At 43.3% G+C, this 12,650-nt stretch overlaps 1 protein-coding gene across 1 annotated transcript in view; it reads left to right on the top strand.

The window, feature by feature from the left end:
• Window positions 1-2,128: 2,128 nt before the first annotated feature.
• NTF3 (neurotrophin 3) overlaps window positions 2,129-12,650 on the top strand; it is a 47,166-nt gene continuing 36,644 nt past the window's right edge. Inside the window, exon 1 of the mRNA XM_068190576.1 lies at window positions 2,129-2,498. Within this exon, the coding sequence (XP_068046677.1) occupies window positions 2,481-2,498 (18 nt within the window). The 5' untranslated portion in view covers window positions 2,129-2,480. The remainder of the gene's footprint in view (window positions 2,499-12,650) is intronic.

The raw sequence follows: 12,650 nt of genomic DNA, 5'->3' as shown, positions 1-12,650 counted from the left end.
GAAGCAGCTTCAGAACAACAGAAACATCTGTAGGGGAAAGGTTGGAAAACGGCAAGGACCAAACACGTCTCCATTTTCCCTGGCTGTGAAAACAGCCTGTCTACAATGCTTTTTGCAGTGCACACATATTTGGTGAGATTAAGGTGTCACATCTCAAATTACAAGGCGTCTGATTGCCCACAGACCCAGACACAGGGCAAAACCCCTCCACTCGTGCAAACTCTGGGAGGTTTGCCTCCCATCAGAGGTAGGCAGCCATTCTGCCCAGGTCTTTTGCTTCTAGACTTCTTCTTTTGCTGTTTTTTCTTTCTTTCTTCCTTTCTTTCTTTCTTTCTTTCTTTCTTTCTTTCTTTCTTTCTTTCTTTCTTTCTTTGTTTTGTTTTGTTTTGTTTTGTTTTGTTTTGTTTTGTTTTGTTTTGTTTTACTCTACTGCAAATATGAAGTTCCCGGGCTAGGGCTGCCTTCAGAGTCTTAACCCTTTGCCTACCTTCAGAGGAACATTCGTTCACCAGCTACAGGAAAGTTTTCTATTCCTAGCACTCTTTGTCTACTTCGGGAGATTAAAAGCTGAGTCACATTATAGGCATTTCTCAGATCTGACTCCAGTGCCTGGGCTGGGTGGGGGACACACAGGATTTAATTTGAGTTCCCTCATCTTAGCTGAAAAAGCTCTAAATCGGATGGAAACAGCATTTAGGAACAGGGTGAGAAAAAAACATTGGATGTAGAGTAATACAATTTTGATGAGATTTGGTTTTTTGTTTGTTGGAGTTTTTTTGGTGAGTTTTTTTTGTTTGTTTTGTTTTGGGTTTTTTTATTGGCACAGCAGCAAGTATTAGCATCGAATTCTTAGGAGACAGTGGTGGAAGATGAGTTTTTTGTTCTCCATCTGGGTGAGAAAGGCAGAACTTGTGAGACAGATACAAATTGTGGAATCCCCTCAACAGGACCATTTAAATTCCAGAACACCTAAATGAGACCATTTTATGCTTGAAAAAATCCAGAGAAAGGACAATTGCAACTAATGACACCATCTGTATTTTAATCTATGTTGGTAAATATTTCAATAAAACTGTGACAACTTTCCAGGTAGATTAAAATGTCTTAAAGGAGATGGTACAAAACTTTGACAGCAGGAGAGGGCTAAATTGTCTTTACACAGGGAAGGGAAAGAGAAAAAAAAATCCATGGTTAAACAGGAACAGAAAAAACTTATTGAGCTAGTAAAAGTATTCTTTAAGGAAACAATCTGGTGACCCTTATGATTTAAAGTGTCACCTCATATCTTATATGACCACGTTCTTATGGTTATGACTTGCTCAATTAAGCTCAAATCAAACAGAAAAGAAAGATGACTTAAGCATGTAAATTTAGAGGGAGACTTAGAGGCATGCAGCTAAATTTATCAGCCATCTCTGTGAGTGATCTCTCTAAATAAAAAGTTTGGGAACCAGTCACTGCTGGTTGCTGATGAACTTTCCATGTTTTTGGCACTTGCCATCCTTAATGGATGAATCTGCAAGTCAAAACAGGAGGAACTGTACACAAATCCATCCTAAGGTCTGTTCTTAACAGTGGGTGTTTCTCCCAGCACTTATTTTTGTGTCATGGCGGGTGACTTCCTTGACAGAAATACTGACCGAAGAAATAAATTTTTCAAAGATTTGCAAATAACTGGAAAAAAAATTAAAAGGGAAGTCAGAGCGAGAGACGGGGAGATTATGGCACTGTAGCACTGTGTCTCTATTTCACCTGCTTGACATGTCCTACAGTGACTTGTGAACACGAGTAGGAATAGCAGCACATGCTGGCAGTGTGAGTAAAATGTGTGCATGTGTGTGCATGTGGGAGACAGAGGGAGCGTGGAGGACAGAGGGGCGGGAAGGGGGGAGTGGATGGACCATTAGAGTACAAACACAGAGACATTCCTGCAATAAAATACTCGTCTGCTGAGAATCGCAGTCTGGAAGGGATGGTGGTGATTTAACAAAAGAATTCTCTAAAATGTTCCCTGGTGCTAATAATGTTCTTAATAATATGAAGAGGTTTTGCCAGGAAGAGGAATAAAACCATCAATTTGACTTGGGAAAAAAAAAAAGAAAATAGGCACAGGATAGTTTTGTTTTTTTTTTTTTTTAGAGCACACAGGGGGAAAAATTACCTTTATGATGGTTTTGCCATTTTCAAAAAAATTCCTCATTCTCTGAATTTCCCCAGCCAGGCAAGGTTGTTATAAATGGTAGGTAGGGAAAGCAGAGTGTGGCAATAAAGGGGTTAATCCACAGAGCACAGAGCCATCTGGCTGAGCTGGTTTGTTATAATCGAGCAGATTATGTTCACGGGACTCAGAGTTTAAGGCTCCTCTCCCATAGAGCAACTCTGCACAACCCAAGCAGACCAACTTTGGGACTTTGAATGAACATATTTACATCCACCTTTCTCTTCATGTCGACTTTTCTGGAAACATTCACACGGATGCCATGGTTACTCCTACCACGGTAAGGGAAATTTGACGTTTTCTAATAGGGTCCTAAGAGGGCGGGGAGGGGAGGGGGGGAGAGGGGTCCTTTAAAGAAGTTTAATGGGGAGGAGGTGGGGGTCTCGTAAGCGGTAGATGTGTCCCAAATGTTGCCTTCCTCATTGTGCCTCCTCCTTCCCTCACCCCTACTTGCCCTATAGTTTGCTTTAGTCCTGAGTTTCCCCTCTCCTCCCGCTCCTCACACTGTTGTTCGGGTCCCTGGAACGAAAGCAATGGAGGAGAAATGCGGGGTGCTACAGGAAATCTGATTTAAGAGGCAAAAGCAAAGGAGACTTTTGGTTTTGTCTTAAGAGGGAAACCAGCAAGTTCAGATATAACAAAAGGGGTTGAAAATCTTGACCGTGGATTGCAAGAACCAGCCTCAGCACACGTAGCATGCTCGCCCTCCGGCAAAGTTAGAGCCCATGAAAAGCAAAGCCAAAATTCCCAACTTCTAGACCTTGCCTGCCACAGGTAACCAGCTTCACTAGAGCTTTCATACTTTGTGTGTGTGCCAGACACTGGAAACCCTGCTCATGACCTTTGAATCAATCCTCATTCTCCTCAAACCCAAACACTAAATTCTCTGGGAAGAGCTGGAGATCAAAAGATTCCCTGCACATCTGTGTCTAGGTGAAAAAGATACACTCGCTCTGTGCTGGAATTGCAGGGAAACTATTTTTACATTGCAGCTCCCAGCGTTTGGTGAGTACCTTCTAGGAATGCAGTACACAACTAATCAACAGAGATGCACATCTAGAGAGCAAAATAGAAAGCTGTTTCTCATCTAAACAGCTGAAATGCAGCTTAAAGCGTCAGTTACTGGCGAGTCCTTATGGAGACACCAAACTGCTCTTAGCCAAGAAGGGAAAAAGTCCTTGAATGGTTTAGATAGTTTTCTGATCAGTTCTTAATCCTTCATTAAAATAAACGGGAAAGCTATATAAAAGCTATAACTATAAATATGTAGTATCTGGAGAGATGGATATTTTGGATTGAATAGGGCTGCTATGTGCACATTCTCTGGTTCCTATATTGCAAAACCAGTTATTTAGAGATGACTCTCTGTGTGTGCGTATGTGTGTGTGTGTGTGTGTGTGTGTGTGGGTGTGTGTGTGGGTGTGTGTGTGAGGGGGGTTGCTTCTCCCCCTAGCCCTTTTTTAAATAGACAGCGATGTGTGTTATATGGTCCAGAGGATTGTTGTGAGCTGCAATCTTTCAGAAAACACTCTTTGCTCTCAGGCTCGTGTGATCTGTTGCATGAAGAGTGCAAATGGTATGTAAAGTTTTGCCTTTGCATTGTGCCTTCAGGAAAATATCCAGACAAGTAGGAGAGGCACTTTCAGGTGCAGAAATACCTGATATGTGCAAGCTTGCAAGTGGAGAAGTGGCAGAAGAAGCACCTATAAATGGGATTCAAGGAAAAGGAAAATCTAATTGCAATAAAAAAGAAAATGAAAAATAAAATAAAAAAGAAAAAAAAAACCTTGCCAGACAAAAGCAGCAGAGAATGGAAGAGTTCAGCATGGTCCCAGCTGCTGGTAGTAAAAAGACTGGTCTGAGATACATGTGTAAATACCAGGGGCTCTGTGTGTGAGCATGGTGGGGGGACAAAATCCAGGCATGATTGGAGGTGGTGGAGCCAAAACACGGGGAGAAGTGGAGGTACCAGCAGAGCCAGCAGGGGGGTTGCTTTGTGTAGAAGGGTGCTGCATGTTGAGGTATGCAGAACACATAGGTTTAAGGGGTTTTGTTTGTATTGTTCTGCTGTGGGTTGGGTTGTTTTTTCTCTTCAGGGAACAAAAAATGAAATGGTGCATATAAAGGTATATAAAAACTGGAGGGAAGGTGTTATACAGCAGAAATAAAGTGCTATATGTTCACTGTTGCGCACTGGGGTAATAATGGCAGATGAGACATGCAAAGGTGGTCAGCTTGAAAGGGAAACTGCTGCACATCAGCTGGAAAAAGAAGATACTTGTGGGTGGCAGAAAGTTTAGGAGCTCACAAGAGGAAGTAACGCGAGAAAGAGATGGGAAAAGGTACAGGCTGGAGGCTGGGTGAGGATATGAAAGGGACATACAAGGATGGTAGGGTCTGCAAGAGGGAGGTTGGGTATGGAGTGGGAGTGGAGGGAGAAAGGTGAAAGCACAAAGGATGTTTGGAGGAGGAGTTAAAATGTGAAGTATTAGCTATTTGGAGAAAGGTATGGAAAATAATCAGCTACATGATGCTTGTGGGGGGCGTCAAAAAGAGGCACCTTTGATTGTGTCAAGAAATAGATACGAGGATGTATTTACAAGGAAGGTATCAGAGTATGAAAGGCAAGGCTTGCATGGTGATGGAAACATGTGCCGAGAACAGGAACACAGAGGGAAAAATGAGCTGGATGGAGATAGGTTGTGGTGAGGGGAAACGGGTCCTGAAAGTATGTGAAGGGGTAAATAATTAGAGATATTTCAGAGCAGGCTGGAAGCCTGCTGGAGTGTGCTGCCTGCCTGCAAGGGAGAGACAGAACTGGGGAAAAAGCCATGGGGAAGCGGTGTGAGGAAATTCAAGAGAGTGGAAGTCACAGGGGGAGGATGAACTGTGGCAAGGATATAAAGCCATGGCAGGTGTCGAGGAGCACGAGAATGAGGAAAAAATGAGGAATGTAGGAGGCATGAATGAGGATGAAATGAAGAGCTAGGTTTTCTGTAATGCCTAGGAAAGAGGTGGTTTACAGGAGATACAGGGTGAGAGCAGAGAGTGAAGGGAAATTTGGGGGCTTGTTTCTTAGTAGGCAAAGAGAGGGAGTGGTGCAAAGGTGCAGTGGTTTGCTCAGCAGAACTGGGGATGCCTCTTTACTGGGGAGTAGGAGCAACACGGGGAAAAACAGGCAATAAATTACAGGGAAAGCAGCTGGGGCAAGGAACAGCAAGCAAGGAATAATGGGAAGACTCTGGGAGGAGGAGAATATACACAAACAAAAAGGAGCAATTTTCTGTTGCAACAGACATAACAAATGTGTTTGCATATCTGTGGTAGGTACTGGCTGAGTGAAACAGCAAGAGGGAATGGAACAAATGTGCTGGTGGAGAAATGGCCAAAGATATAAAGGGGTGGGAGGAGAAGGAATGGGAGGAAAAACTACCTGGAGGGCCGTATAAGCCACATGGCTGTGCTGATGTCAAAAGTAAAGTGTGAAGTGTGTGGGGAGGTGAGTGGAGTTGGGAGCTGTAGGGCATGAGGTGGAAGTGGATGGGAATGACAGTTCCTGTTACAAGGGGCAAGGAGCTCAGCACGGGTTGACACACAGCTGTGTGGGAGCGAGGAAGGGACCTCTCAGGCTGTGCCTGCTTGCAAGGGCTGTGCAAGGGAAGGTGAAGGGAGGGAAAAGTTGTGTCTGATAAGAGAGATTTGTGCACACAGCATGCTCAAAGGAAATGAGGGAAGTACAGGTGAGGACTGCAGACCTGGGTGGTGGTCTGGGAGAAGGAAAACCACTTATGGGGGAAGGAAGAGTGATGAGGAGTAAGAAAAAGTTTTTGAAGGCTTAAAACACCTCTTGTTATTTGCCTCTTGCTGTGAGGGAGGCTAAGTGTACAAGGGGCCCTAGGTTCATGCAGTGGACCAGGAGAGCAGATTGGGAGTTCGGTGCAAGGGCACAGGTAAATCCATACAGACCTTGATGATAGGCACATGGATACATGGAATGTACGAGGGCCAGGGGTGAATAGGTTCAATGGGTGTTGTGCTTATGGGACTGCCAGAGTTGCAGGTGATGAGGACAATCTGGGAAGAAGCTGAAACCCTTGAAGGGTGTGTAAGAGCCCTGGGTTGCTGTAAGGGATGAAGGCCTGTGTGGAAGTCCCAAAGAGCCACCCAGGAGGCCATACTGACGTGCAGGGTGGCTACCAGAGGCTGCGAGGAGCATCACGTGTCCACTGCATTCATGGCACAGCTCTCCATGTCGAAATCACTTACGTAAGGCCAACACCAGGGGTGAGTTTCATGAGTGCTAGGAAAGCAATGTTTGCATTGAGAAGGAGGGTAGGAAAGGATGACTAACCGGGAAAATGGTTTGGTGCGTGGGTAGCAATAGGACCCGACGTGCTCTAGATGTACCTGCCTTCTGCATGACTTGCACAGCAGGCAGGCTCTCCACTAGAGGTTTTTTGCAGACCTTTTATGAAGAAGTGCTGAATAACCCTTAGAAAATCCCAGCAGATTTAACTACGATATTTAAACCAGTTTCATTCAGAAGCATACCAACGCACCTTATTTTCACACGTTAAAAACTCTGAGTACTGCTGCTGGGACAAAGGGCAGAGAGGTTTCTCTGGGACAAGTTAACAGGGCTCTTGGATGAACAACTATTGGGCTGAAGCACAAAGAAGAACTACAGATGTCAGTCAAGGGAAAGAGGAAAGCACTGGCTTTCTCCATGACTTGAAGCAGTGATGGAGTAATGTGCAGTTGGCTGAGGGCTGAAAACAGAGGATACATCTTGAGTGTCAGAGAGAAGCACTAGGAACTTATCTCCCTTCAAAACAATTGCATTTATTGACAACAGCTGTTCTTCAAATCTGATCTAAAAACATCTTCAAATTGTGTGGCTCACCTAGGACTTTGGGTTCTGCACGGAGTAGGAAAGTTCTTGCTTCTACCCATAGCTGGTGTAGCTGGTGAGAAGATTGTGAGTAATCCTGTGGAACTTGCACTGGAAGTCAGTCTGATCACACAGAACCTCTAAATCTAAAGGTTGAAGCCTCCGAGCCCAGACCTCAAATAATATCAGTCCTATGGACCATGGTTCGTAGATCCCTTTTCTGTTCATTGCAAGGACAAATTCCTGCTAAAATAAAAGCAAGCAGCCTGTAAAATGATAAGCAATTAGTGTTCATGCAGCTATAGGTTGTGTTGGGAACCCATTGTCCTGTATTTTACACTGGTTTCCCACTGCAGAGTCCAGGTCAAGCTCTCCAGCAGGATAATTTCTCCTGGCAAATCTTGCAGCTGGTTGCAGTCTGCAGAAAGGACCTTTCTTCTCTTCTGAGAGTGAACTTCCCACCATGGCAGGCTGTAGGTGGAGGGAATGGTGAAGTAGTTGTCCATGAGGGGGAGACGCACTCTCAGACACTAGGATTCAGATGGCCTGAAATCACACACCACAGCCTGCTCAGCCCACTGCCACCAGTGCTCCCCTGGCCTCTGACCACTCTGCTCCCTCCACTAGGAAAATAAAAGTCAAACAGTGGCATTAACCTGTCAGCTGTCTGAGACAAGAGAAAGGGATCAATACATTGTTGCAAGAAAGGGAAAAAAGCAAGAGCAAATGAACTGTGCTCAGTGTGGAGAACGTGGGGCATTTGTGCCTGCCTGAACCCTTTGCAGCCATGACACAGCCAGAGAAATCTGCTTGCAAGGAGCTGGAACATCTGGGTGTCCATGCAGATGTTTGCCTGGCCATGTGTGTGTGTCCAGGAGCAGCCAGTGGGAAGGGCTGGTGGAGGGGGATGGCAGCTGTTGCTGTGTGGGAGACTTTTCATGCATCTGTCAGTGGGGGATGCGGGGATCAGTCATTTTCTGAGGGGACAGATGGGATGTGCGTGTGAAGAGAGAAGTGCTAAGCGTGGATATGGAGTAGTTTCAAGGTTGTGAAATGAGTGCTAGGAGGAACATCTACAGCTATGCTCCTGATTGTATCATGAGCCTTAAGTCCATAGGGGAAAGGGAGTCCTCTGCAGGAAGCCTCAAAGGAGATTACACTTCCCAAGAAACTAAGAAAACCTCACGCAAGCATGCAGTTCATTTCAGAGTCTCCTTCTCTCCTTCACACGGTACAAGCAAGTCAGGAAAGGTGGCCCTTTCCTTCAGGGCAGGAAGCACTTGAAGGATCACAGCATGACCATATACACCTCCCTCTCTGATCTTTTCCTGCCTCCATCTCCTCTCCACCTCTTCACACACATGAGGAAGGATCTTTCCCAGCTCAGCCTCTGGGTCTGTATGTGGAATTCCCACCTGAGGGAACGCGTGACAGAGCTGCCGCGTCGGGGAAGGCTGTGTGTCTGAGCATGTCAAAGCAGAGTTTGCTGTTTGTCATCTCAGGCCCAGAGAAGGAGTCTGGTGGTTGCATTCCAAGGCACACGGGAAGGATGGCAGGCTGTTCCACATTTCCATCCAGCAGAGCGGGAGTCGCTGCTTGCGTAGCCGTGAAAATGCCCACATTCTGCAGAGCAAAGTCCACTTATCTGTTAAATAACTTATCTGTGTTATCTGTTAAAAAACCTGCACCAGAGGTGATAAAAACACTCTGGAAGGATTGCAGCCCACAGGGTAAGATTTGCAGCACTCCTCCAACATTTCCAATGTGCATGTTGCTCATAATGGAACAACAGCAATAAATGTGCTTCTTCTCAGTTGCTCTTTCACACCTTCCAGCAATAAATTCCTGTATTTTGAGTCTGACCTTGCTATAGATTTTACATGTTTTATCTTACATTAGCTGAGTTAGCATGCGAGAATCTAGTTAATTCAAAAATATATATTTCTAGGCATTGCCTTAGAAAAAATTCAACCACGTTTGCCAAAAGTCTGAATCGATAGAGTCAGAGGTAACTCACAGGGAACTGTAGATCTGCAGAAGGAAGAAGTATTTTGTACTCTACATGAATTCAGATTATGAGTGTGAAATTTAAGCCCAACCACTTCTTTTGAAAAGCTTTGTGGTTAGACAAGTTTGAATAAAACATCCTCTCTGGTGAATTCTGCATCACCCAGGAGATGGACACAGCTGCAAGACAAAATCAGCTTCTGTCTCCTCCAGAGATGGGATTTGGGCAGTATTTGGTTTCTGCTCCAAACCAAGATGAGATATTTTGGCTTTTAGGTGCCAAATATAGACCTCATAAATCTGATGGAGACCAAACCACAGAGCTGTTAAGAGGGAGACATCATTTCATGTGCTGAGGGGTCTTTCCTAGATTTGTACATTTAAAAGTTAGAAAATATTTACCTACTTCAGTGTTTTCAGCTCCTGTGAGAAGTAAAACTATTTCCTCCACTCATTTCTCAAACAATTTGCACAGTCAGATTTTACATGACTGGCTTTCCAAATGGATGTTGCAGATAACTCCATAACATTAAAAAAATCTTCCTCAAAAGGTGGTTTTTCTTTGCTGTTTATCCATATTTGCCTGTTATCCCACTTAGATCCCCGAACATCTTGACCAACTTTCCTTCTTTTACTGTTTGCTAAAGATATCCCTCATATATTTGACTTAAGCTGTCCTTTGTTTAAGCTCATTCTTTTCTTACAGAGTTAATGTAATTTTTTTCCTTTAAGCATATCCTTCAATTTCTTAATTATGTTTTTTCAGTTTTCTGACTTCCCTCAATTTCATCCAAAATGTTGTGGCACTAGAGCATTCAGGAATAAAAGTGATGTTCCAAAACATTCTTCTATTTGCCTGCTTTCTGCAATCACACTGACTTTTTGCACTCATTATTTTTCTCTTTTGTGTCTCCCTTCTACTGCAAAATAGCTTCTAGCTAATAAATCCAGCACTAATTCCTTGTTTAAATCATAGCTAGCTAATTTTCAGTATTATACCTTTCCAACTTCCTCCCTAACATTTAATACAGTTGCTCTGAATTGATTTTCCTAGACATATTATCTTAGGCCTTTCTCCTCTGAATCTTATTTTCTTCATGATTATAACAAATCTCTGTCCTTCTATGTAGCATTTTTTTCTATCCTTTCCATTCTTTCTATCCATTTGCAGCCCATTCCTTCTCCCATTTCATTTTTCTTCAGCTCTACTCTTTAACACTTTCAGATTGAGATGATTTTTGAGGTCACTTCCAACCCAAACCATTCTATGTTTCTATGATTTTTACAGAGTAAAACTCTTTATCAGAGACATGAAAACAATCTCATCATATAGGGACATCTTTAGGAAATATTGCCTCAATATGTCTTTCTTCCTAGATGTGCTTAGAACAAAGTATTACTTTATTTATACAAAATGTTATTTTGTATAATGTATTTATATAATTATAATTAATATAATTATAATTAATGTATTTATAAATTAATTAATCTGGGCAGAGACTTTTTTTCTGCTCAGAGGAAATGTCTGTGCTCAAACTACCTTTCTGTGTTCCCATGCTGTTCAAACTGCCTTTTTAAGTCTGAAACACTCAGGAAATATGTTTAGTTTTCCTGTTCAAAGACAAACCATCACAAGCTCTGAAAAAGAGAAACTATCTAAATAGTACTGCAAGATGAGTTTGGAGAGTTGTTGTTGTTGTTGTTGTTTTACTAAAATAAAATGAAAATAAAAAAAAGCTTCATGAAATTAAATGTTGCTCTGAGAAATTAAAGCTGCTTTTCACATGTTGGGATAGGGAGTGGTCTCCCTTGGAAAAGTTTGAGTTTCGGGGAAACAGAAATGGTTTAAAGTCCAGTGATTTTTTTTCCTGTCCTTCTTCTAATAGGAAATCTTCCTGTCAATTTTTTTTTGCCAGAGGTTCTCATTTGCCTCATTCCTCTGAAATAAAAGCTGATTAATTTTCAGCATCATCTGTTTTTTTTAGCCACTGTTATTAAATCTTACTGATTTCGTTGTCCTTTGGTGAGTGTATTTGTTTACCTCAATCTTTCTTTGCACCTCTGGTTCAGACTGTGCCTTTCCTGACTCTTGTTTGACACCAGCACTTCCACTGGTTCCAATGCATTTCTGATTAACACAGGATGAGGGCAAACATGGAAACCCACCTGACTGCAAGTCAAATTCTGCTCAGTTGCACCCAGGCAATCCTACTAATATTTGTGAGGCTGTAACTTTGAATTTGTGTATTGGGGTTTGTTTTTGGGGATTTTTGAAAACCATGAATGCACATCCAAAGCATTTTAGTATGTTGAGCCATAGAAATCAGAGAAGGGGAAAGAATATGCCTATATTAGATAAGTGGTATTTTGATTGGAAAAATTGCAACATTTTTTTTTTTTTGTTGGAATTTGTCAGTTACTCAGAAACCAAGCATTCCCCACTTGTTCTAATAAATCTCAACTAAGTCTCCTTGGGCACCAAAGTTTAAAAACCTTTCAGGCTTCTCCCTTGCTTAAAACCCTGTGTTCTTGTTGACTCATCCACCAGCCATCCACAGACCAGGGAACTGGTACTTGGAGCTACAAGGACAAAGCTAGTGAAGCACATTAACCTAGAGAAAACAAGGGCATGGTGCTTCTGCCTCACAGGGGACTCTTGGGCTTAAGAGGCAAAGAGAAATTCCTCAGCACTGGAGAATTAAACCCAACAAAATCCATCTCTAGTACAGTCTAATATCTCCTAATACGGTCTGTCTCTCTAAGATCCCAGCCAGCCAGATAGAATATTCTTCAAAGCTCTGTCATGTCTAATTTTAAATTCATCAAGTGACTGGGCTTCCACCACTCCACTTAAAATTTTCATACCATACCCCATCCAGCTTGAGTGCCATTCATTACTACAGGACTCAGTGCTTTCCCATGGGCAAGTTGTTAGCAACAACACAGTCCTGGGTGGCAGTAGGACAGCTGGCAAGAGACCATTTTATATGAGTGGTTTGGCTTCAATTTTATTTTTTTTGCTTTAGTTAAATTCTACTGGTTACCTTTTTGTGATGGCATTCTTTGATGAAAAAGTGAAAATAAAATGTGTCATTGTTGAAAGTAACAGAAATATTTTTAATAAATAGCCTGTTCTTGGAGAACAGCTCTTTCTCAAAAGAAAGGTTGCACTGGTGAAGCCACACCTGAGTCCTGGGCCCAGTTTTGGGGCCCTCACTGCAAGAAAGACATGGAGGGGCTGGAGCGTGTCCAGAGGAGGGAACGGAGCTGGGGAAGGGGCTGGAGCACCAGGAGGGGCTGAGGGAGCTGGGGGGGCTCAGCCTGGAGAAAAGGAGGCTCAGAGCCTTCTGGCTCTGCACAGCTCCTGACAGGAGGGGACAGCTGGGGGGGATCGGGCTCTGCTCCCAGGGAACAGGGGCAGGACAAGAGGAAACGGCCTCAAGCTGTGCCAGGGGAGGGTCAGGTTGGACATCAGGAGGAATTTCTTCATGGAAAGGATGCTCAGGCATAGGAAGGGGCTGCCCAGAGAGGTGG

This window comes from Anomalospiza imberbis, chromosome 5, assembly GCF_031753505.1.
Source record: "Anomalospiza imberbis isolate Cuckoo-Finch-1a 21T00152 chromosome 5, ASM3175350v1, whole genome shotgun sequence".
In the NCBI taxonomy this organism is placed as follows: Eukaryota; Metazoa; Chordata; class Aves; order Passeriformes; family Viduidae; genus Anomalospiza; species Anomalospiza imberbis.
The sequence above is the reverse complement of the archived record's forward strand: the minus strand, read 5'-3'. Positions and strand labels throughout refer to the sequence as shown.